The sequence below is a fragment of the Triturus cristatus genome, chromosome 9 (assembly GCF_964204655.1).
Source record: "Triturus cristatus chromosome 9, aTriCri1.1, whole genome shotgun sequence".
NCBI lineage: Eukaryota > Metazoa > Chordata > Amphibia > Caudata > Salamandridae > Triturus > Triturus cristatus.
The window spans coordinates 1,024,904,036-1,024,928,392 of record NC_140592.1 but is presented as its reverse complement, the minus strand read 5'-3'; the positions used below and the strand labels follow the sequence as shown (position 1 = coordinate 1,024,928,392).

General features: G+C 48.5%; 1 protein-coding gene across 2 annotated transcripts in view; it reads left to right on the top strand.

Moving 5' to 3' along the window:
* The window catches only part of YLPM1 (YLP motif containing 1), an 820,959-nt gene that overhangs the window by 381,515 nt on the left and 415,087 nt on the right, over positions 1–24,357 (top strand). For both annotated transcript variants that reach the window (XM_085626748.1, XM_085626747.1), the window contains exon 11: positions 4,216–4,278. In XM_085626748.1, the coding sequence (XP_085482874.1) occupies positions 4,216–4,278 (63 nt within the window). The remainder of the gene's footprint in view (positions 1–4,215; positions 4,279–24,357) is intronic.

Sequence of the window (24,357 nt, the reverse complement as noted above, 5' to 3'; positions counted from 1 at the left end):
TCCAACCTGTGTTCCTGGGGATGTAGCCTTTGAATTGGACTGGTGAGCTCTTGTGAGAAAGTGCCATCTTTCTTGCATGGTATGCCCCCACTTTTTGCTAAATTGCTGAATGTACTTCGATTGAGTGTACCCTGGGTTCCTGCCAATCAGGTGCCCAGGGCCTATGTTCCTTCCTTAAACCACACAAACTCCAAATTGGCAAACCCTAGCCACATGTCGGCCCCTGATAAATGGTACCCTAGGTACCCAGGGCCTTGTGGCCAGGGAAGGCCTCTAAGGGCTGCAGCACTCATTGTGCCACCCTCAGAGGCCCTGTACCCTTACACACACACTGCCCTTGCAGGCTGAGTGTCTGGGTGCAGGACAAAACAAAGAGTCGACATGGCACACATCACTGTGTACCATGCCCATCACCTACACTGCCAAGGCATATGTCAGCCACCCCTCTAGCTGGGTGCATTACGCCTATGGTGTGGGCACAGGAGCAGGAGCCCTGTGCCCCTACAGTACCCGGGTCCATTCCTGGGCACTGTAAGTGCAGTGCTGTCATTTAAGAGTACATGGTGCTGAGAGCTTGTCAAACACGAGCTCCACAGCACCATATTGGCAACACTGAAGCCTGGGAAGTTTGGTATCAAACTTCTCAGCACATTGAACCCACACTGATGCCAGTGTAGGATTTAATGTACTAAGCACCCCAGAGGGCATCTTAGAGATGCCCCCTTACAGCTAACTTACAATCCACGTCTGCTCTGAGGGTGCCCAGGCTGCCACACAGCAGACACGTTGCTGGACCCCTGGGTGGGAGAGCCCCTGCTCTCCCGGGCCTGCAACAATGCACATCCTGGGTGAGGTGAGAAATCTCCTCCCCCAGGATGAGCAAAGGGAAGCTTCAAAGGCAGGCCGCCATTTGGAGTTTCCCCAGGCCACTGCAACCCCCCACTCTGGCGGGAAGCTTGGCCGGAAACCCCATACAAGGACAGGGGATGTGCCAGCCTGCCCACCCCACCCCTCAGGTGGGGGAGGCGAGGTGAAGCACATCTCCGGGCTCTCGCCATCTTGAAGATGGGAGGCCCTACCCTATCAGGATTAGGCTACTGCCCCCTCCCACAGGAGAGAGGCAGGATAGGGGGTGTACCCACCCCAGGACCAGGACCCATTGGTCCCTGGCCTTCACCTACCTGTAACGCCCCTAAATCTAGTATTTAGGGGCACCCTGAACCTTCCTTCCTCAGATTCCAGATAGAAAACTACAAGAAGAGCAAGAAGAACAAGGACCTGCCCTGCAGCTGCTAAAAAGAGAAGAAGACACCAACTGCTTTGGCCCCAGCCCTACCGGCCTGTCGACTCTCGAACCTGCACCAGTGCGGCATCTCTCGTGGCCAGCAACCTCACCAACCCCGGAGGACCTGGCTACCTTTTGGCTCTAAGCCCCTGGGACTCCCATGAGTAGAGGCTCTACTCAAGAAACCTATTTTTAACCCCTGGCAGCAGCCCGGAACCGCGGACCCAACACACTCTGCACCAGCCAAGCCTGGCCAGTGCCGGAGTGGACAAAGACCCTGAGGACGACCCCACGGCGACTGTGACCCCGAGTCCGGCACCCAAGGACCCCCCTCGACATCCCTGAAGAAGCCTGCAGCCTTAGAACCGAGTGCCACCCCAACCGCGATCAACCAGAGGGTAAGATTCCCGACGTCAAAAGGCACCCCTGCACCCGGCGCCCTGCGGCCCCCTGTGCCCAATCCCAGGGTACCCACCTAACCTACAACTACCCAACTTACCTCTCGAAGTGGTGGTGGCACCTGAAACATCCTCGTCCCCGAGAAGAACACCGAAGGAGTTCTGAAGAATCTTAGAAGGACTGGGCAGAGTAGAGAAAATTTTACTGAAAGCACACCTATCACTGGAAGCCATGAGAAACACTGAAGATGGAATAGAAAAAATCATCTGCAGGAAATAAGAGTACATTCAGAGTACTGTCATATTTCATAAAATAGTCTAAATATATGATCAATATCGGACTGCCAGTTCATGAACAAATTCATCAAAATTTTCCAATCACACCTCTCCTGGGGGTGACTCCATTATTGGAGAGAAGCAATTACATGGTGACAGTAAGTCTGGCACGCTACTTCCGAGCCCCAATGCATCCAGCTCAACAAAAATGTTATGATGGGATACATTTCCCGTTCAAAGTGTTACAGTTCGGCGTAAAGTCCGCATCAAAGGTGTTGGCAAGCCATTCATATGTATCCTTACAGGGGCAATTGGTTGATAAAGGAAAAGATGCTTAAAAAATAATTGAACTAGCAAGTAGTGGCAAAGCAGCTGCGTCAGTTGGGCTTCACTGTCAGTTCGAAGAAATCCTCCTCCTTACTACAGAAGACATCCTTGAAGGCAGCATTTGGCACCGTGAAGGTGACTGCCTTACCATCAATAAGAAGGGTTAATGTATTGCAGGAAAAATGTATAATTCCCTGATGTCTCAGTGTGACAGTGAGATCTGTCCAGATGTTATTGGTCATGTTAGCTTCATGTATTTGATTGCAAATGTAAGATTGTATAGCAGAGCATTACAGGTTTGGTTCAAAAACCAGCTGTCTCGGATGCAAGCATACAACCAGCCACACCACTTGAATGGGTATTAAAACCAAGTCATTTGTAGAAATGCTTTTGTGCGTTATGGAACACCACATCTAGATCTGTTTGCAACCCTAGAAACCAGAACCAGAACTCTGCATCAAGTCATTACTAACTTGTTGGAGGGGAATGCCCTGTTAAGCTGGTGTGGGATGTTTGCTGAGATTTTTCCACGGATACCTCAAGTTCCTGCAATCCTAGATAAATTAACAATTTGTAACATGGCGCCCATTTTAGTAACCCCGAATATTTCCACGTCCAAACTTTATGCATGTTGTAATCAAGATTTCAATTCTTAGAGAGAGACAATGCAATTCTTGTTTTCCTAAACCAATTAGTTTATATCCTCCACGTGCTTTTTCAAGGCCACAATGGAATTTAAATCTAGTATTTGCAAGACTAATGAAGCCTTCCATTGCATAAAGCCTCTCTTAAACATGACACCAAAAACGGCCTTCTCATTAGCTCTTACGCCTAATGTATCTTCACAAAACACAGGCTGGGCAGCAACATGGACATCAAAACATGACACCACTGTGAAACAAGTAAAGATGCAGTAGTAGGTCAGTCGGTTGTAAGATATTGGTTTAGCACCACTCCCTCTTCACTCACCCCTCCAAAGGGATGTCATACCACTAAATATGTGTACAGCCTGTGAAGCTAGAAGAGCTTTATGATTCAAAAGAAATCAATAACTTGCCTTATGAATACATTTTACTCTCAAAGCTTTTCTTGATTCACATGTAACCCCTTCCATGTTGAAGGATGGGAGTTGTGCAAAAAAAGAGAAAAAATGCTAAAATGGAAGTTGTTGGCATATATTCAGCTTATGATCTGTCATAGGAAGTGATGTGCACTCCATCTAGGTTGATCGTCAATAGAAAAACTTTGCAAATAATCACCAAGGCCCAAAAGCTTGGTCATAGAAAAAAGTATTAGTGAATCTAGAAGTACTTAACAAAGCTTAACTGTAAGATCAGCTTTTCAACTGGTTTCTTTGAGTGCTTCATGTTGCAGGCGTCATGTTCAGAATTTGAACACTGAAGTCAGGAGTTGTGGATGAACTTGAGCTAAGCTGCTAAAGACATGTTAACTGTTTATTTTACTGGTGAATGTTTGGAAACTTGATGTTTGTAAATTTTAAAATAGGTTATGAATCTAAAAAGTGAGTTACTTTGTAAGCATGAAGGCCCTACAGCAAAGTAAATTGCTCTTTCAATTGAAATGTTATTTTTTTGTTTTTTTTATCGTCAGTTTCCCAGATGCCATCTTGTGGATGGGATTTATTTGTGTCATTGTTTTAGTTTATGTATATCGGAAGGATTTCCTTGGTGGAAAACTATTGTTGCAGGTGAGAATATTTCATTTTATACAAGAACTGTGGCACAGTAATTTTTCAAGAAAAACTTCTTGCCGGCAAAGTTGACAATTTTCACAGCTGCTCAATATGCAACGTGTCACCTTATCTTATATTTGCATTTGGAATATATATTTTACAGACCCCTAAATTTATCTAAATTTAAACTTCAGGTTGAATAAATCTGATGGTAAATTGTTTGTCTTCTTTTTTAGATTGTCATCATTATGCGAGGTTTACCAGGCAGTGGGAAAACTCATGTTGCAAAACTTATCCGGGTGAGTACCTGCAGCCTTCCAGTCTCTGGTTTTCTATCCAAACCCAAGAATAGGCTATAACTGTCTGCCTTATATTTCTAAGTCCTTGTTTTACTATTTCTTAATTTTTGCCAAAAGCCTTTCGTATTCTGCTATTTATTGTGCACTGTAGAGACAAAGCTGAATTTCTAGAGTGAAGTTGAAAAGGGCAGCATTTTCAATTGACATAATGGAATCTTTGTAGGTTTTACATGTTTTTGAATAATCTCCTGTGAGAAAGCACCCTCTTTCTGCATGGTTGCCCCCACTTTTTGCTAAATTGCTGATGTGTTAGAACTAACCATACAATGGCTATGGTGACATTAGACTGGGGGGGGGGGGGGCAAAATGGGTAGTGGTCTCTCCAAAGCCACCAGTTGCATGTCTGCTTGGCAATGACCTGAAAGCCTCAGTATGAAAACCCATGCAGCAATGCTGGACATCCCTGAGGTGTGTGTAAAAACAAGAGCACAGAGCAGAAAACGGGGTGAAAAACTGTTGAAGCCTGAAAGTATGTCTCAACCTTCCACAAGGAAAGGTAAGAAGACTGGGGAATCCGCTTCGGTACAGCAAAAGGATCAGGACCCCTCCCATCAGGGAGAGGACTTGGACACCCCAGAGGGATCTGAGCCCATGGAGCTTGCCAGGTTGAAGTCTTAGGCCCTGTGGGGCCATCTAGGGAAGAGCTGTGCCTTGGACAGCAGGACTGTCCAACTCTTGAAAGCCTGAGGCAGCAAGCTACTGCACAGGAAAAGAGAGATGTCAGTGGTACCCACAGAGTTTATTGGGAAGAGGGACTACTGTACACTGAGGCCAGAGACCCCAAACCTGGAGCCACTAGGAGAGTGGTAGTGCCTCAGAAGTACAGGGAGTCCCTAACTTTAGCTTATGACATCCCTCTAGTTGGACATCTGGGCCAATCCAAAACCTGGAAAAGGCTAGTTAGCCACTTTTACTGGCCCCAGATTACTCAGAAGGTGAAGGAGTTTGTCAGTTTGAGAAAGAGCCCTCTTTCTGCATGGTTGCCCCCACATTTTGCAGAATTGCTGATGTGCTTTGATTGTGCCCTGAACTCCTGCTAATCAGGTACCCAGGGCCTATGTTCTTTCCCTAAAACTACATTGAAGCCTAAACCCAATTGGCATCTCTGGCCACAAGTAAGCCCCTGGTAAATGGTACCACAGGTACCCAGGGCACTGTGAGCAGCGAAGGCTTCAAAGGGTTGCCGACTTATTGTGCCCCCCTTAGAGGTCCTGTACCCTTACACACACACATACTGCAGTTGCAGGCTGCGTGTTTTGGTGCAGAACAAAGTGAAGAGCCGACATAGCATACATCTCTGTGTGCCATGCCTACAACCCACTGCCCTGGCACAAATCAGTCGCCCTCTAGCTAGGTGCACTATACCAGGGGTGAGGGAACAGGTGCATGAGCCCTGTACCCCTACAGTGTCTAAGTCCATTCTTAGACATTGTAAGTGCAGTGCTGTCATTAAGAGTATATGGTGCTGGGAGTTTGTCATTACGAACTCCACAACACCATAATGGCTACACTGAAAACTGAGAAGTTTGGTATCAAACTTCTCAGCACATTAAACCCACACTGATGCCAGTGTTGGATTTAATGAAAAATGTACACACAGGGCATCTTAGAGATGCCCCCTGAAACCTAAACGACCACTAGTGTCCAGGCTGAGTGGCTGCTTTCAGCTGCCACCACCAGACATGTTTCTGGACCCCTAGGTCGAGAGCCTGCTGCTCTCTGGGGCCTGAAAAAATGGACATCCTGGGACGAGGTGCCAAGCCTCCTCCCCAGGATGGGCAGGGTTCATGAAGGGAAAGCTTAAAAGGCTTGCCGCCTTTTTGAAATTCCCCAGGCCACTTGCTGCTTTCAGCAACTGGTCCCCATTGGTTCTGACCCCCACTTTGGGCGGGAGAACCGGCGGGAATTGCAAGTGAGGAAGAGAGGTGTGCCCACCTCTGCCAACTCCACCACTCAGGTGGATGAGGCGAGGTGAAGCACAAATCTCAGTCTCTGCCATCTTGCAGATGGGGGGACTCAGCCAACCAAGGACAGGCACCTGCCCCCCTCCCACTAGCGAGTGGCATAATAGGGGGTGTCCCCTCCCCAGGGAAGGGACCCATTGGTCCCTGGCTTTTACCTACCTGTAACGCCCCTAAATCTATTATTTGGGGGCACCCCTAAACCTTGTTGCGCAGACAAGAAGAAACTACAAGGAGAAGGAGGACCAAACAGCTGTGCAGCAGCTTACAAGAGGAAGACACCCACTGACTTGGCCCCAGCCCTAACGGCCTGTCTCCACCTCGAACCTGCTCCTGCAAAATCCTGGTGTGTCTGCAGCCAGCAACCTCGAAAACCCCGGAGGACCTGCCTGCCTTCAACCACAAAGACTTTGTCTCCCATGAACACCGGATTTGTTCTTATGCAACATCTGGCTCCGACCAGACACCGCAAATCCGCCCTACTCTGCACCCACCTTCCACCGCCCGAGCGGGCAAACACCACGAGGTGGTCACCTCTGCGATCATGACCTGAGATCTGGCAACCCCTGACCTGCCTCCAGCCAATGCCTGCAGTCTAAATCCAGAAGGTCCCCCCACCCGCGACCAGGAGCTGGTAAGAAGATCCGACCCCAAAAGGCACCCCTGCACTCGACGCCCCACAGCCTTGGGTGCCCAAACCGATGGTGCCTCACCAGCCCCTAACTTCCACCAGAAGACCTTTGTCCCAAAGCCTGCAGTGCCTTTGCAAACCCGCTTTCCCCATTGAAATAAACAGGGCGCCCAATGTCGAAACAGCACCCTGCACCCGGCTGCTCTAGTGCCGCTGAGGGTGCACCTTTGGTGCTACTTTGTTTCCCTATTTGCCCTGAGCTAAAGTCCAGAAGCTTTGCTCCCACAAGCAAGTGGCCTGCTTGCCAGCAGCCACCAACCGAAGACCCCCTATCCCCTGTGGATAACTTTGGGCCTCAGCACTCTGCACCCAGCCACCCTAGTGCAGCTGAGGGTGTAATTAGAGTGCATCCTTAACCCTGGGGGACCCCTGAGTCTACCCCCAGAACCTCAACTCCCACTACCAAATACTTATCTCAAAACCGAAAACACTATGTTTGAGGCATGTGAGCTGCAGATTACACACTGTGCATTGATCGCCATCTGGTGTTGGGCCCGGATGTTTGCACTTGTTTTTGTCCTGGAAAGTCTTTGAAAGTCACGAGGTATGTGACTCCTCCTTTGGATCATAGTGCGCATGGGCTTCGGCTCCATCCTCAGATTGTTTTTTTCCGCCATCGGGCTCTGATGTGTTCTCGCGTTCCAGCTTGGAACCGTTAACGGTTTCTCTTCGACGCGCAATCCTTCCCATCTCGACTGTATTGTTTCAATAGCGTTTCCAACCACAGCGCCCTTGCACTCGATGTCTCCGATTCCGGTCGTCGACAAAGGCCTTCAGGCCGACCAGGGCCTCATCTCCGGCTCATGAAAAGGACCCCATTTAAAAAGTGTCCTAGATGTGGGTCGAAATTTCACCCACACCGACCTACATGAGGTGTGCATTCTCTGCCTCTCACCGGAGCACGAGGCCAGGGACTGTCCAGCTTTTGCCTCCTATCGCTCCAAAAAAACCATCCAGGACCAACGAGCTTGAAGAACAATGGCGCGCTCGTCATCTTCGATCCCAAACGACATCTTTCAAGAGGGCGTCTATGTTCCGCAGCTGGGTCCAGTCGAGGAAGCCATCATCAGCGCTTCCGATGCAGACGATTGAGACGTTTAAGACATCACTCCAGATCAAAGGGCCGTGAGTACAGACGTCGACCCCGACCCACCCACCCCCTCCACAATGTCGAAAAAGGCTTCGGTTCCACCCCCACCTTCGGGCCCGGGTGCACGCCGAGACACTGCTTCCCATGCCCCGCCTTTGGGCCCAGTAAAGAAGCCTGCAAAGCCTTTTATCGACTCGGGCTCGAATCAGCCTACCCTCGGTACCGACAAGCCAACTCCGGCACCGAAGAAAAAGGCGTCTTCGACATCATCCACGCGACCGCTGCTCCCACACCAAAGCACTCTGCATCGAAGGTCGGCACCAGCTCTTCGGCACCGTCAACACCCTCGGAGGTGACTAAAAGCCGCCCGCCGAAAGGCCCCGCACTTCCAAACAGAAAACCTCGGAACCGACAAAACAGCACCCGGGTCCAACTCTCAAAGACACTGCAAAACCACACGGTTCCAAGACTAGAACCGCTATCGAGGCGACGCCCCAAAAACTTAAGGCACCGAAACCCTCGGCACCGATGGATCTGTCTCCCACAGATTAACTTTTTCGACCAGATCCAACACAAAAGACTCTAATGAAATATCCTAAGGCTGGTCATTTAATGCTCTGTATCAAAAAAAGACCACTACACATGCCTGCCCCTGGTCCACCACCAAAGAAGAGAGACTTTGCCACCTCTCCATTAAGGATTCCTTTTCTTCCTCCTCCTCCTTTCCTACCACACCGGTCTCCCACACCATCACCTACCCCAATAGATGATAACAACACATCAGACGATGCAGAATGAGGTACACAAGATCAACCCCTTGGGGACCCTACCCCTACTGGCTCCCCTGACCCCTGGGATGGTTATAGTGTCCCAGATGTCTCTTACACCCCACAAGATGATATTTATCCCTCCAGGCCTTCCCCACCAGAGGACAATATCTGGTTCAACCAGCTCCTTCGAGCTGCTCAATACCAGGGGGTGGCTTTGCATACAGAACCAGTAGAGGAGTATTTCCTTATGGATACCTTTGACAGCACACAAAGGTCCACCACAACACTACCTATGCTTAAAGGGGTCATTAAGCACGCAACAAATATTTAAAGACCCGGTCAGGGCTCAGGTCATTAACCCAAGGATAGAGGAAAAAATATATAGCTGCCCCTACTGACCCAGTATACATTAAGGGCCCTGCACCACTAGACTCACTAGTAGTCTCTAACACCAGGAAGAAGGCAAATTCCCAAACGTCAGGTGACGCACCACCACCAGACAAGGAATCCACACTCCTAGACGCCTCCGGCAAACGCACAGCGTCACAGGCAGCAAATATTTGGCGCATTGCTAACACCCAAGTGCTCCTAGCCAGATATGACAGGGCACATTATGACGAACTTGAGTCCATAATGCAACACCTCCCTGACAAATACAAAACCTCCCTGACAAATACAAAAACAGGGCCAGTGAACTAATCCATGAGGGTAAAACTATCACCCATACCTCTATTCGCTGTTCCCTAGATGCAGCAGACACCGCCTCAAGGGCAATCAACACCAGTGTCCTTTTGCGCAGGCATGCCTGGTCACGGATATCGGGTTTTAAACCAGAAGTCCAGAGTTATATACTAAATCAACCTTTTGATAAGCAACACTTATTTGGGCCAAACGTAGACGTATCCCTCAAAAATGAAAAAGGATACAGACACCGCCAAATCTATGGGAGCCTTGCAATCGCAAGCTCCCAGACGATCCTTTGGTCGCTCATCATTCAGAAGCACCCATCAAGGCTACTCCTCAGATAGCAAAGAAAACATAACTTCCTTCACATGTATATTTCGATTATAGGCAATATGTCCATAGAATTAGGCACACCCACAAACCAAAAGTATAATAAAAAATTTATTAATTTATTATATAGATTTATCAAAATGTCATTTTCATAATGTAATTATATACTTTTTCTTTAAAGTTTTTTGTATATATAGAGTGCAAAATGAGTAACAATAAAAAAAATTATGTAGAACACAATCCTAGCCCAACACACAATACAATTACAAAATCAGTCCGTAAGAGAACATGGAAAAACCAGAGTCTACAAATAAAAAAACACAAACAATTTTACAAAACGGATAAATGACAAAACACCATACATCAAACCAATACAATTAAATAATAAACAAGAAAAAGCGCCGACGCGCGTTTTGGAGATCCCATGAAACTCAAAAGGCTCCTTCAGGGTGCATAATATAAGTCTATTGTGAAAAGCAGATCATGAGTTAAATTCCAGGATCTTTTGGTAATGGTGGCGGGCTTCATTCAGTATAAACAACTGTTGGTTTGCAACAGAATCCAATGCTTAAAGTAAGACCCAAGGCAGATGCAGCCAAGTGGAAGCTTCAATCGGTCAATCACAAAAGGCTGAAAGTGGCATACAAGATGCAGACTACTCTAACGATGTTTGTAACAGCGGTGAGCCCATATATTTAGGAAATGTAGATATAAAACCAATCAATGTGGTGGAGATATAGTGGGGCACAATTTTATAAAGCGTATCTGTGAATGCTTAATCAGCCGTCAATGCCAAGGAATCTAGAGACTAATACGTGGGACCGGGGGTCAATGCGAAGTCCAATTGATTTGCCGTCATCCACTGGTTGAAAATTCAGGGACTAGCGGCGTAAATACCCGCTATGGAGATTCAGGTTCTAGCGGCGTCAATACCCGCTAGAACCGCTACTCCTCAGATAGCCCTTCCACATCTTACAAAGCTCCCGCACAATCCACCTTTGCCAGAGGCTACCAAAGGGGTGGTTACAGGGGGAATAACAGCAAAGGCAGAGGCAAAATTAACTTCCCCATGACTATTCCACTCCAGTCGGGGGAGTCTCCACCAATTTCTCCCTGCCTGGTTAAACATCACTTAAGACAGGTGGGTCCACGAAATAATTCAATCAGGCTACTGTCTCGAACTAACATCTACCTCCCAAACATCCCACCCAAACACTGTCCAATGTCACAAGAACATCTGTCACTTTTAAAGCAGGTGGTAATCTTCCTCCTACAAAAGAGTGCAATAGAACCAGTTCCCCTGCACCAACAAAACAAGGGAGTCTACGCCCTCTATTTCCTCATACCAAAAAAGGACAGATCTCTAAGGCCTATTTTAGACCTCAAACCGCTAAACCTCTACATACATTCAGACCATTTCCACATGGTCACACTTCAGCAGGTCCTCCCTCTGCTTTCCCAGGACGACTTTCTTGCTACTCTAGACCTCAAGGACGCCTATTTCCATATTCCTATTCACAACGCTCACAGAAAATATCTAAGATTTGTAGTGGACGGTCAGCACTATCAATTCAAGGTGCTCCCATTCGGAGTCACCACAGCACCAAGAGTGCTCACCAAGTCTCTAGCAGTAGTGGCAGCACATCTAAGAAGACAAAACATTCTTGTCTTCCCATACCTAGACGACTGGCTCATAAAAGCCAAATCGTACAATCAATGTGTACAACACACTCACGCCCAGTTCAACAACTTCACGACCTGGGATTCACAATAAATCACCCCAAGTCCCAGCTCCAACCGTCACACGCACAACATTACCTCGGTGCCACAATTGACACCTCAAGAGCCCTCGCCTATCCCAGTCCCGCCAGAATAGCAAGCATGCAAGCTCTTCTCACCAGTTTCCAACCGCAACACTCTTCCAGCTTGAGTGTTCATGCAACTCATAGGGATGATGGCCTCTTGCATATTCATAGTACCTTATGCAAGACTCCAGATGCGTCCTATCCAAGAGTGCTTAGCACGTCAATGGAACCAGGCTCAAGGTCAGCTAACAGATCTGGTGTTGGTAGACGGTCGTACCCATCGCTCTCTGCAGTGGTGGAACACCAAAAACCTTTCCAAAGGGCGACCGGTCCTCGAGTCGGTTCCTCAAATAGGCATAACAGCGGACGCATCGCTCTCAGGCTGGGAAGCTCACCTACTACATCACATCATGCAGGGCAGGTGGACACCTCAACAAAAACTACTCCACATCAACCATTTGGAGTTACTAGCCATCTTGCGAGCCCCGAAAGCATTTCAAAAGCCTATATCAGGCAAGACTGTCTTAGTCTGCACCAACAACATGACAGCCATGTATTACATCCAGAAACAAGGCGGGACACACACTCTGCAGCTCTCTCAACTTGCACAGAGCATATGGAGGTGGGCTATACCTCAGAACATTTTTCTCCTAGCCCAACATGTCCCGGGAGTCCAAAACACAATAGCCGGCCTCTTGCGTCGTCAAACAGAACAAATCCACGAGTGGGAACTTCATCCACAAGTTCTTCAACTGTTTTTTCTGACTTGGGGGCAACCACAGATAGACCTCTTCGCCACCCAAGAAAACGCCAAATGCTTAAACTTCGCCGCCAGGTATCCTCACCCATTGTCCAAAGGCATTGCGATATGGATGAACTGGTCAGGCAGATTTGCGTACGCTTTTCCGCCTCTCCCACTCATTCCACTAGTGGTGCGCAAACAACAGCAACACTCATTGACGCTCATCCTAGTTGCTCCAACTTGGGCCAGACAGCCATGGCACACCACACTGCTGGAACTCTCAGTAGTTCCGCACCAAAAACTACACCCCTCTCCACGCCTCTTAACCCAGAGCCATGGAGAGATCCAACACCCAGACCCAGCTCAGCTCAACCTAGCGATCTGGCTCCTGAAATCTTAGAATTCGGTTACCTTAACCTTCCTCCTGACTGTATGAACGTCATCAAAGAAGCTAGACGGCCTACCACTAGGGCATGCTATGCAGCCAAATGGAAAAGATTTGTGGTATACTGCCATAACAATAACAATAACACTAATCCCCTAGATGTGTCTATCCAACACATCATAGGCTACTTACTACACCTGCAAAGATGAACCTAGCCTATACTTCCATCAGATTGCATCTGGCTGCCATAGCAGCATATCTACAAAATAGACAACGCCTATCACTTTTCAGAGTATCTGCCATAAAGGCCTTTATGGAAGGACTCAAAATAATTATTCCCCCCAGAGTGCCATCTTCCCCTGTATGGAATTTGAACATCGTTCTCACACGACTAATGGGTCCTCCATTTGAACCTTTACATAAATGTGAGCTACAATTCTTAACCTGGAAAACTGCTTTCCTTGTAGCCAGTACTTCTCTACGAAGAGTTCGTGAACTACAAGCACTAACCATTCAAGAACCCTTTCTCCAGATGCCTCTTAATAAAGTTGTTCTGGACCAATTCTAAATTCCTCCCTAAAGTCATTTCTCCCTTCCACCTCAATCAATCTGTAGAGCTGCCTGTATACTTCTCGCAGCCACAAAGGGTTGCAGAAAGAGCTCTTCACACCTTAGATGTCAAAAGAGCACTACTATACTATATAGAGAGAACAAAACCCTTTCGTAAGACCAAACACTTATTCGTGTCTTTCTCACCACCACACAAAGGCAACCCCATATAATCTGGGATAGCTTGGTGGATTGTCAAATGCATCCAGATTTGTTACCATAAAGTAAAACGTACATTATCTGTTCCTCATAAAGCCCACTCTACACGAAAGATAGGGGCTTCAATGGCATTTTTAGGAAACATTCCTTTAGATTATATCTGCAGAGCAGCTACATGGTCTACACCACACACATTCACTAAACACTACTGTGTTGATGTGCCATCTAAACAACAAGCTAGTGTGGGCCAGGCTGTACTCAAAACACTATTTCAAACTACTGCAACAGATACTGGTTGTTGCCGCTAGGGGTGGATACTGCTTTACAATCTATGCACAGTGTGTAATCTGCAGCTCATATGCCTCGAACGGAATATGCTACTTACCAGTATCTGTTCTTGGCATGTAGAGCTGCAGATCTACACACGCCCACCCGCCTCCTCGGCTACCTTTCTCTGTTCCAGTATTATCTTACTTAGATACACCACACATGGGCTTCTTCCTTGTTTCTAACTAAGCTCCATCATTTCCCTGCTGGCGAAAAACAATCTAAGGATGGAGCCGAAGCCCATGCGCACTATGATCCAAAGGAGGAGTCACATACCTCGTGGCTTCCAAAGACTTTCCTGGACAAAAACAAGTGCAAACATCCGGGCCCAACACCAGATGGCGATCTATGCACAGTGTGTAGATCTGCAGCTCTACATGCCAAGAACAGATGCATACTGGTAAGTAGCATATTCCTTTCCTCCATAGGATAACATCGACTGTTTTCTTGGAAACGATGTTACTTACCTGTTTGCAGGAAATGTCCAAGAGTAGTATCCAGGTATACTATTCTGAGTAAGAAAAGTAATGTCAAAAGTAAGTTACCTGTAATCTTATTGAAAATCCCATTCAAAGTATATGGATTGTATTCTGAAAAGCATTGCATTATCAGTAACACTACTGTAATCAAATCAAAATACATTTACAATTGCAATCCAAACTGTTACAATGTGCATATTTACTGCAAAGTACTTATCACTTATCTGTACCAGGCTTGCTTGGTTCTAGGAAATAAAATTGCTAAAAGAATATTTTTTAAACAAACAATTTGTCTGAAGTTCAGTCTGAGTGTGTGAATTCATTTGCTGATTGTGTACAACAAACGCTCAACACTGTCCTCTGATACTGCCTTACTGCTCGACCACACTACCACAAATAGAGTGAGGTGGTATGTAACTTTACCTCTGTCCACCCTTGGGGACCCTGTGCACACTATACCTCACTTTGGTATTGTATATACAGAGCCAGCTTCCTACAGATTGGCATTGAAGGCATTTCTTTCCCTCTGTCAAGGGGGAGCTAGTGCAGGTGTGCACGGACAACACCACCGCCATGTGGTACTGCAACAAGCAGGGCAGGTGGGGTCGTGGACCCTTTGTCGAGAGCTCCTGCGTCTCTGGACATTGTTGGAACAGCAGGGCATAACCTTGGTGGTTCAACACCTGGCAGGTTCTTTGAACGTCAGGGCAGACTAACTCAGCTGTTGATGCCTAGTGGATCACGAATAGCGTCTCTTGGAGGTGGCACAAGGTCTCTTTCAGCAGTGGGCAGTACCTTGGTTAGATTTGTTTGCCTACGAAGAGAACGTGCAGTGTCAGCAATACTGCGTGTTGGAGTTTCGAAAGCGGCTATCGTTCTGCGATGCCTTTCGTTGGGAGTGGAGCCCAGTCCTGCTTTAACCCTTTCTGCCTATACCACTGTTGACCAGGGTGGTGAAGAAGATAAGGCGGGACTGGACCCAAGTCATCCTTGTGGCTCCGGACTAGGCGAGAAGAGTCTGGTATCCAGTGCTTCTGAAGATGAGCATCAATCCTCTGATGCTGCCCCTTTGAGAGGATCTCCTGTCACAGCACCAGGGGAGGGTTCTCTACCCGAACCTGTCAACTCTGCGCCTCCATTTTGGAAATTGAGCGGCAGCAGCTGATGGCTTTTGACCTTCCTCCTGGAGTATGTAATGTTATGTTCGAGGCATGTGTGCTATAAATACACATGCTTTGCATACTCCTGCCATCTAGTATTTGCTCTGGAAGTTAGCAAGTTTTTCTTCGAAGAAGTTTTTCCGTTCAAGAGGTAAGGTGACTCCTTTCGGTGATAGTGTGCATTGGCATTGACTCGTTTTTTTTCTTCTGCCATCTGGTTCGATCATTTATTGCTGTGCTGAGGTTCGAAACCTTTCTTTGGGTTCCCTTCGACGCGCAATCCTCTCTACCCTTGACGGTATTATTTCTGAACGCGTTCCCACTTCTCCGCGTATTCTTTCAACATCGGAATAGACTTTTTGATCAGAAAGCTTTGTGGACGACCTTCGGCCCTGACCGCGCAGTCAGCTCTCCATGGATGGATCAGACTTCATTTAAATTTGACCTCAGTACCATGCAAAGTATCCGTGCACTGACTCTCACGAAGTGTGCAACTTGTGCTTGTCTCCTGAGCACAAAGAAGAAACCTGCGGCGCTTGCAGGTTGTTTGGATCAAAGAAAACTCTTCGTGATCGTTGGGCTTGCTGTCGAGAGATGCATCGTAGATATGCTGGACATCTTCGGCCAAGATGACCATAATGCATCAGGGACATAGGAGGTGGAAGCATTCTCTGAACAAGAGACTGAATTGGAGCTCGAGACGGACCTCGTGTGAGAAAGTGCCATCTTTCTTGCATGGTATGCCCCCACTTTTTGCTAAATTGCTGAATGTACTTCGATTGAGTGTGCCCTGGGTTCCTGCCAATCAGGTGCCCAGGGCCTATGTTCCTTCCTTAAACCACACAAACTCCCAATTGGCAAACCCTAGCCACATGTCAGACCCTAGTAAATGGTACCCTAGGTACCCAGGGCCTTGTGACCAGGGAAGGCCTCTAAGGGCTGCAGCACTCATTGTGCCACCCTCAGAGGCCCTGTACCCTTACACACACACACTGCCCTTGCAGGCTGAGTGTCTGGGTGCAGGACAAAACAAAGAGTCGACATGGCACACATCACTGTGTACCATGCCCATCACCTACACTGCCAAGGCATATGTCAGCCACCCCTCTAGCTGGATGCATTACGCCCATGGTGTGGGCACAGGAGCAGGAGCCCTGTGCCCCTACAGTACCCGGGTCCATTCCTGGGCACTGTAAGTGCAGTGCTGTCATTTAAGAATACATGGTGCTGAGAGCTCGTCAAACACGAGCTCCACAGCACCATAATGGCAACATTGAAGACTGGGAAGTTTGGTATCAAACTTCCCAGCACATTAAACCCACACTGATGCCAGTGTGGGATTTAATGTACTAAGCACCCCAGAGGGCATCTTAGAGATGCCCCCTCACAGCTAACCTACAATCCACGTCTGCTCTGAGGCTGCCCAGGCTGCCACACAGCAGACACGTTGCTGGACCCCTGGGTGGGAGAGCCCCTGCTCTCCCGGGCCTGCAACAATGCACATCCTGGGTGAGGTGAGAGATCTCCTCCCCCAGGATGAGCAAAGGGAAGCTTCAAAGGCATACCGCCATTTGGAGTTTCCCCAGGCCACTGCAACCCCCCACTCTGGCGGGAAGCTTGGCCGGAAACCCCATACAAGGACAGGGGATGTGCCAGCCTGCCCACCCCACCCCTCAGGTGGGGGAGGCGAGGTGAAACACATCTCCGGGCTCTCGCCATCTTGAAGATGGGAGGCCCTACCCTATCAGGATTAGGCTACTGCCCCCCTCCCACAGGAGAGAGGCAGGATAGGGGGTGTACCCACCCCAGGACAGGGACCCATTGGTCCCTGGCCTTCACCTACCTGTAACGCCCCTAAATTTAGTATTTCGGGGCACCCTGAACCTTCCTGCCTTAGATTCCAGATAGAAAATTACAAGAAGAGCAAGAAGAACAAAGACCTGCCCTGCAGCTGCTAAAAAAGAGAAGACACCAACTGCTTAGGCCCCAGCCCTACCGGCCTGTCGACTCTCGAACCTGCACCAGCGCGGCATCTCTCGTGGCCAGCAACCCCGGAGGACCTGGCTACCTTTTGGCTCTAAGCCCCTGGGACTCCCATGAGTAGAGGCTCTACTCAAGAAACCTATTTTTAACCCCTGGCAGCAGCCCGGAACCGCGGACCCAACACACTCTGCACCAGCCAAGCCTGGCCAGTGCCGGAGTGGACAAAGACCCTGAGGACGACCCCACGGCGACTGTGACCCCGAGTCCTGCACCCAAGGACCCCCCTCGACATCTCGGAGGAAGCCTGCAGCCTCAGAACCAAGTGCCACCCCAACTGCGATCAACTAGAGGGTAAGATTCCCGACGTCCAAAGGCACCCCTGCACCCGGCGCCCTGCGGCTCCCTGTGCCCAATCCCGGGGTACCCACCTAACCTACAACTACCCAACTTGCCTCTCGAAGTGGTGGTGGCACCTGAAACATCCTCGTCCCCGAGCCTGCAGCCTTTTTCCAAACCGGAACATTCCCATTGATTTCCATTGAGCGCCCGAAGGCTCAAAAGCACCCTGCACCCAGCCGCCCGAGTGGCCCTGGCAGTGCCCTCTCTACACTAACCTACTTCCCCACTTGCCCTGAGTAAGTGACCAGGAGCCCAGCTCCCACAGCCGCGTGGCTTGCCAGACAGCAGCCACCAACCAAGGCCCCCCTATCCCTCATAGGATAACATTGGGCCTAACTCTCTCTGCACCCAGCCGTCCTGAAACCGCTGAGGGTGAACCAACTGTACCTACCTAACACTGGGGGACCCCTGAGTCCATGCCCGGAATTTCAACTCTGCCAGTCGAGTACTTACCCTTAAACCGCTAACTTCATTTTCCTCATAGGGTAACATTGACTGGCTTTTTCTTCAAAAATCTTCTAAGTGTGAACTTTTCAAAACTGCAAAAATTCACCAAAGATCAGCCAAGTGACGAAAACGAATTTACTCACCTGCTCCTAGATGAGATCCCAGTGCTGGATCTTGGTGCCCAGCCCTGACCCTGAAAAGTGTTCACAACTATACTTACCTCTAACTCATTTTTCTCCCATAGGAAACCATTGTCTGCTTTTCTGTGAAATTTCTTCTAAGTGTCTATTTTTGCAAATTTGAAATATTCTTTTAAAATCGTACCATTTCTGCAAACGAAATTACTTAACTGCTTTTGATAAGGACCCCAGTCCTGGGTCTAGGTACCCAGTCCTGGATTACTAAAGTAACGATAAAGTACTCTACCTGCAATTTGAAATTCTTGCCATAGAGATCCATTGAATGTTTTCTTTGAAATATTTTCTAAGTGCTAACTTTTGAAATAGCTAAATATTATTTAAAAATCATTACAGTTATTAAGTCGACTTTCATCACTTGATTCTGAATACTGACCCCAGGCTGGTTCTAGGAGCCAGACCTGGAATTCCAAAAGTAATCTGAAAAGTAATTTATTACAAATAACCTGAATTTACCATTGAGCTCAATGCATTGTTATGTTTAGGAAATAGGATTATTTATTGCAACCAACTGTGACTGTTTACACAAATTTATTGCTTAAGACAAAAGTATTTATATTCAACCTCTCATTCTGAGAAAGTATATTTTTACCCCCTTTGTGGTTCTAAAAATAAAACAAGCATATATTTTATATATAGAAACCATTGGCCTAGAGTTCAGTTATTGTGTGTGAAACCATTTGCTGACTGAGTGTGTACAATAAATGCTTTACACTGTCCTCTGGTACTGCCTTACTGCTCGACCAAGCTACCACTTTTGAGAGTAAGGTCATACCTAACTTTGACCTCTATCAGCCTCTGGGGGACTGTGGACTCTGTACACCTTGTACCTATTAGGGAACAGTATATACAGAGCCACTTTCTCACAATGATGGATCACGAATGTTGCTGAACTCCAAGGTGGCGCAAGGTCTCTTTCAGCAGTGGGGAGAGCCTTGGTTAGATCTATTCGCCACCGACGAGAACGCGCAATGTCAGCAGTTTTGCGCGTTGGAATTTCCAAGGCGGCACTCGCTCGGCGACGCTTTTGGTCGCGAGTGGAGTTGCGGTCTGTTGTACGCCTTTCCGCCTATACCACTTCTGCCCAGAGTGCTGAAGAAGATCAGGCGCGACCGGGCCCAAGTCATCTTGGTGGCTCCGGATTGGGCACGAAGGTACTGGTATCCCGAGCTACTCAGTATGTTGACCGATCCTCCGATACGTCTGCCCCTTCGGGAGGATCTTCTGTCGCAGCAGCAGGGGACGGTCCTCCACCCGAACCTGTCCAGCCTCCACCTCCATGCGTGGAGATTAAGCGGCGGCAGTTGATGCCATTTGACTTGCCTCCTGAAGTCTGTGATATCATTCTGGCAGCCAGGCGTCCCTCCACAAAGACGGTATACGCCTGCCGGTGGAACAAATTTGTGGCATGATGCACAGCAAAGGCTGTGGATCCCCTTTCCGCCCCTCTTTCTGAGGTTCTCCTCTTTCTTCTTTCTTTGGCCCGGTAGGGCTCTGCCCTGGGCACCTTGAAAGGTTATCTTGCTGCCTTCTTACAGCTTCCTGATCAGCCCTCTCTTTTCAAGTATCCTGTAGTGTCACGCTTTCTTAAAGGCATTACTCACACGTTCCCTCCTGTCCCTTTCGTAATGCCTCAGTGGGACTTGAATCTTGTCTTAACATTCCTGATGTGCGCTCCCTTTGAGCCTCTTCACAATTGTCCTCTTCGTCTTCTAACTCTTAAGACTGCTTTCCTGGTAGCCATCTCCTCGGCTAGACGGGTGAGTGAGCTCCAGGCTCTATCGTCCAAGCCTCCTTTTCTATCTGTTAATCCGGACAAGATTGTCCCTCGGCCTCGTCCTTCCTTTCTACCGAAAGTGGTGACCCCCTTTCATCTTGGGCAATCTGTCACCTTGCCCACCTTCTTTCCGCCTCCGCATTCTTCCAAAGAGGAAGAGCGGCTCCACCGTCTGGACCCAAAACGTGCGCTCTCCTTTTATTTGGACCGCACAAAACAGTTCCGAGTGGACGACCAGCTTTTCGTTGGCTACGTGGGTGCAAAGAAGGGAAAAGCTGTGCACAAACGGACCATCTCCCGGTGGGTCGTTTTGTGTATAAAAATCTGTTATTCCTTGGCGAAAAAGGACCCTCCTGTTGGGCTTCGAGCCCATTCTACTCGGGCCACAGCGGCTACTACTCCTTTGGGACGGGGAGTCCCTTTGCAGGACATCTGTCAGGCGGCGACGTGAGCTTCGCTGCACACGTTTGCCAGGCACTATTGCCTAGACAGCCAAGTCCTTAGGGATGGCTTCTTTGGCCGTTCTGTCCTCCAGGACTTTCTGGTGTGATCTTGGTTCGCAGACCTACCACCGGGGTTGGTATTGCTTGGGTATCTTTTCTAAGGTGAGGAATCTAACTAACGTGTTTCTTTCAGATGAACAAGTTTCTTACCTTCGGTAACGATGTATCTGTAAGAAACATTAGTTAGATTCCTCACCGACCCACCCATCCTCCCCGTTCTCTGAACTGACATCTAGGGTTAAGGCTATCCCTTTCAGGGCCCTAGAATTTTTTGGCACCAGTGTCTGTCTCTTGCATGGCTCTGCGTTCCTGGCGCGGAAAGCTATGTACAAGAACTGACGACAGCTTGCGAGGGCGGCATCTAAGTACTCCGACCTCATTCCGGCGCACGCCGACGACGGACGCGGAGCCGCAGATGCCGCCTAGCGACGTGCAAGGGGTATTGCTGACGAAAAATCTTCCGGATCCAGTCTGACGCCTGGGGATATTCTCAGGTGAGGAATCTAACTAATGTTTCTTACAGATACATCGTTACCGAATGTAAGTAACTTGTTCTTCTAGCGCTCCAGTTCGGTACCGTTACTGATTCTACTTTTGACACACAATCCTTCACCCGTCTCCGGTATCGTTTTCGATTGCGATCCCTAGTCGTCGCGCATCTCTTCAACATCGAATTCCTCGATTCCGGTCGTCGACTAAGGCCTTCGGGTCTATCTGGGCCTTGACTTTTGGCTCATGGAAAGGACTCCATTCAAGAAAAGTCCTCAATGTGGGTCTAAGTTCCCCCACACAGATCTGCATGAGGTGTGTAACATCTGCCTTTCCCTGGAGCACGAGGCCAGAGACTGTCCAGCTTGTGCCTCTTTCCACTCTAAAAAGACTATTCAAGATCGTCGAGCTCGATGAACAATAACTTGCTCGTCGACATCCATCCCCGACATGTTCCACAAGGGTGTCGATGTTCCAGAGCAAGTGCAGGCCGAAGAAGGACTAGCCAGCGCCTCCGAAGCTGATGACTCCTATATTGAGGACATCACTCCTGGGCAGCGGGTCGTAAGTAGAGACATCGAGACTGACCCCACCACCGAAAAAGGCTTCGGTCACACCTTCACCTTCGGGCTCAGGTGCACTCCGAGAAAGTGCTTCTGACGCCTCAGCTTTGGGCCCGACAAAGAAGCCAACAACTAAGCCTTCCGGCCACTCGAGCTCGTGTCAGCCTACCGTCAGTGCCGAAACCCAAACGCCACCGAAAAAGAGACAGTCGTCCTCCGACTCGATGCCGACTACTGCCTCCACATCCACGCACTCTGCACCGAAATGGACTACAACCAACCCCTCGACTCCGAAGAAAACATCGGAACCGAGCAAAAAGCAGCTCCCGAAAGGTTCACACACTCAATCCTCGGAACCGAAAAAGCTGCCGGAACCGTAAAAACAACTGGGCACGCACGCTCCTACAGAGACTTTAAAACCTCACGGTTCCAAGCCTAACGTGCACAAACCCGCCTCTGAGTCGGTGCCACACAAGTCTTCGGAACCGAAAAAATCAGCACCGAAAGAACAGCCTCCTACAGAAGAGCTTTTTAAACTGGACCCCACCCAAAAAACTCTTCTAAGAGCTCCAAAGACTGGTCAACTCATTCTTAGCTCCAAGAAACGACCACTGGACACGCCTACACCGGCTCCACCACCTAAAAAGAGAGATTGCAACATCTTCTCTCAGGATCCCTTCTCCACCTCCTCCTCCACCTCCCCGACCACACCACTCACCTACACCATCTCCTCCACCAGTGGACGATGATGATTCCTCTACCAGTGGACAATAATGATTCCTCTGATCACACTGGGGACGATGCAGACGATGAGCCACTAGGGGATCCTAGCCCACCTTCTACCCCAGACCCCTGGGATGATTATAACACACCAGATGTCCCTTACGTGCCCCAGGACGATATCTATCTCTCTGGAACTTCCCGTCTAGAGGATACCATAGGTTTCAACCAGCTAGTCCACAGAGCAGCACAATACCACAGGGTCGACTTACACACAGACCCTGTGGAAGATTTCTTAATGGATACTTTTGATATCTCACAAAAGTCCACCTCCATCTTACCCATGTTGAAAGGGATAATTAAACACGCACCAGAGGTGTTTAAAGATCCTGTTAGGGCTAGAGTTATTGTGCCCAGGATTGAAAAGAAATATAAAGCCGCAGCAGACCCAGCATACATCAAGGGCCACATACCATTATTCTCCTTGGTAGTATCCAATGCCAGAATGAGGGCTAATTCACAAACCTGAGGAGATGTTCCCCCTCCCAACAAAGAGTCTAAACTCTTAGACACCTCTGGTAAGCGCACAGCGGCACAAGCAGCTAACATATGGCGTATCACCAACACTCTAGCTTTGTTAGCGAGGTACGATTGGGCTCATTATGACAAGTTAGAGACCCTACTACAGCATCTTCCAGAAAAATATAAAACTATGGCTAACGACCTAATACAGGAGGGTAAGCTTATTACCAACACCTCCATCCGCTGCGCTCTAGACGTAGCAGACAACGCCTCACGAGCTATCAACACAAGTGTCCTGCTGCTTAGACATGCTTGGCTACGCATTTCAGGTTTCAAACCTGAAGTCCAGACTGCCATTCTTAATCAGCCAATTGACCAGCAACACTTGTTCGGACCTACCGTGGATTCATCTCTAGAAAACAGGGAGAAAGACACTGACATGGCTAAATCAGTGGGAGCCTTGCAGTTGCAAGCTCCCAGACGTTCATTTCGTCGCTCCTCTTACAGGAGCACCTTCAGAGGCTACTCCTCGGACAACCCATCTACATCTTACAAAACTCCCACCCAAACTACATTCACCAGAGGTTTCCAAAGAGGAGGCTTCAGAGGCAATAATAACAAGGGCAGAGGCAAGACCAACAATACCTGCTCTGCCTACACCACTACCCAATGACTTCCCTCCGCTCCCCCCAGACCATTCCACTCCAGTCAGGGGAAGATTGCTACAGTTCCTTCCTGTTTGGAACATCATCACCATAGACAGGTGGATGAGACAAATAGTTCAGTCAGGTTACTGTCTAGAACTCACATCTACCCCCCCAAACATGCCACCCAGACAGAGCCCAATGTCACCAGAACACTTATCGCTGAAAACGCAGGAGGTAATCTCCCTCCTACAAAAACATGCAATAGAACCTGTTCCAGTGCATCAGCAAACCACAGGAGTTTACTCCCTGTACTTTCTCATTCCAAAGAAGGACGGTTCTCTGAGACTTATACTAGACCTCAGACCCCTAAACCTGCACATACACTCAAACCATTTTCATATGGTCACACTTCAACAGGTCCTTCCTCTTCTCTCACAAGGCGACTTCCTTGCCACTTTAGATCTCAAGGATGTCTACTTTCATATTCCCATTCACACCTCTCACAGGAAATATCTCAGGCTTGTAGTGGACGGTTAACACTACCAATTCAAGGTACTTCCTTTCGGAGTCACCACAGCAC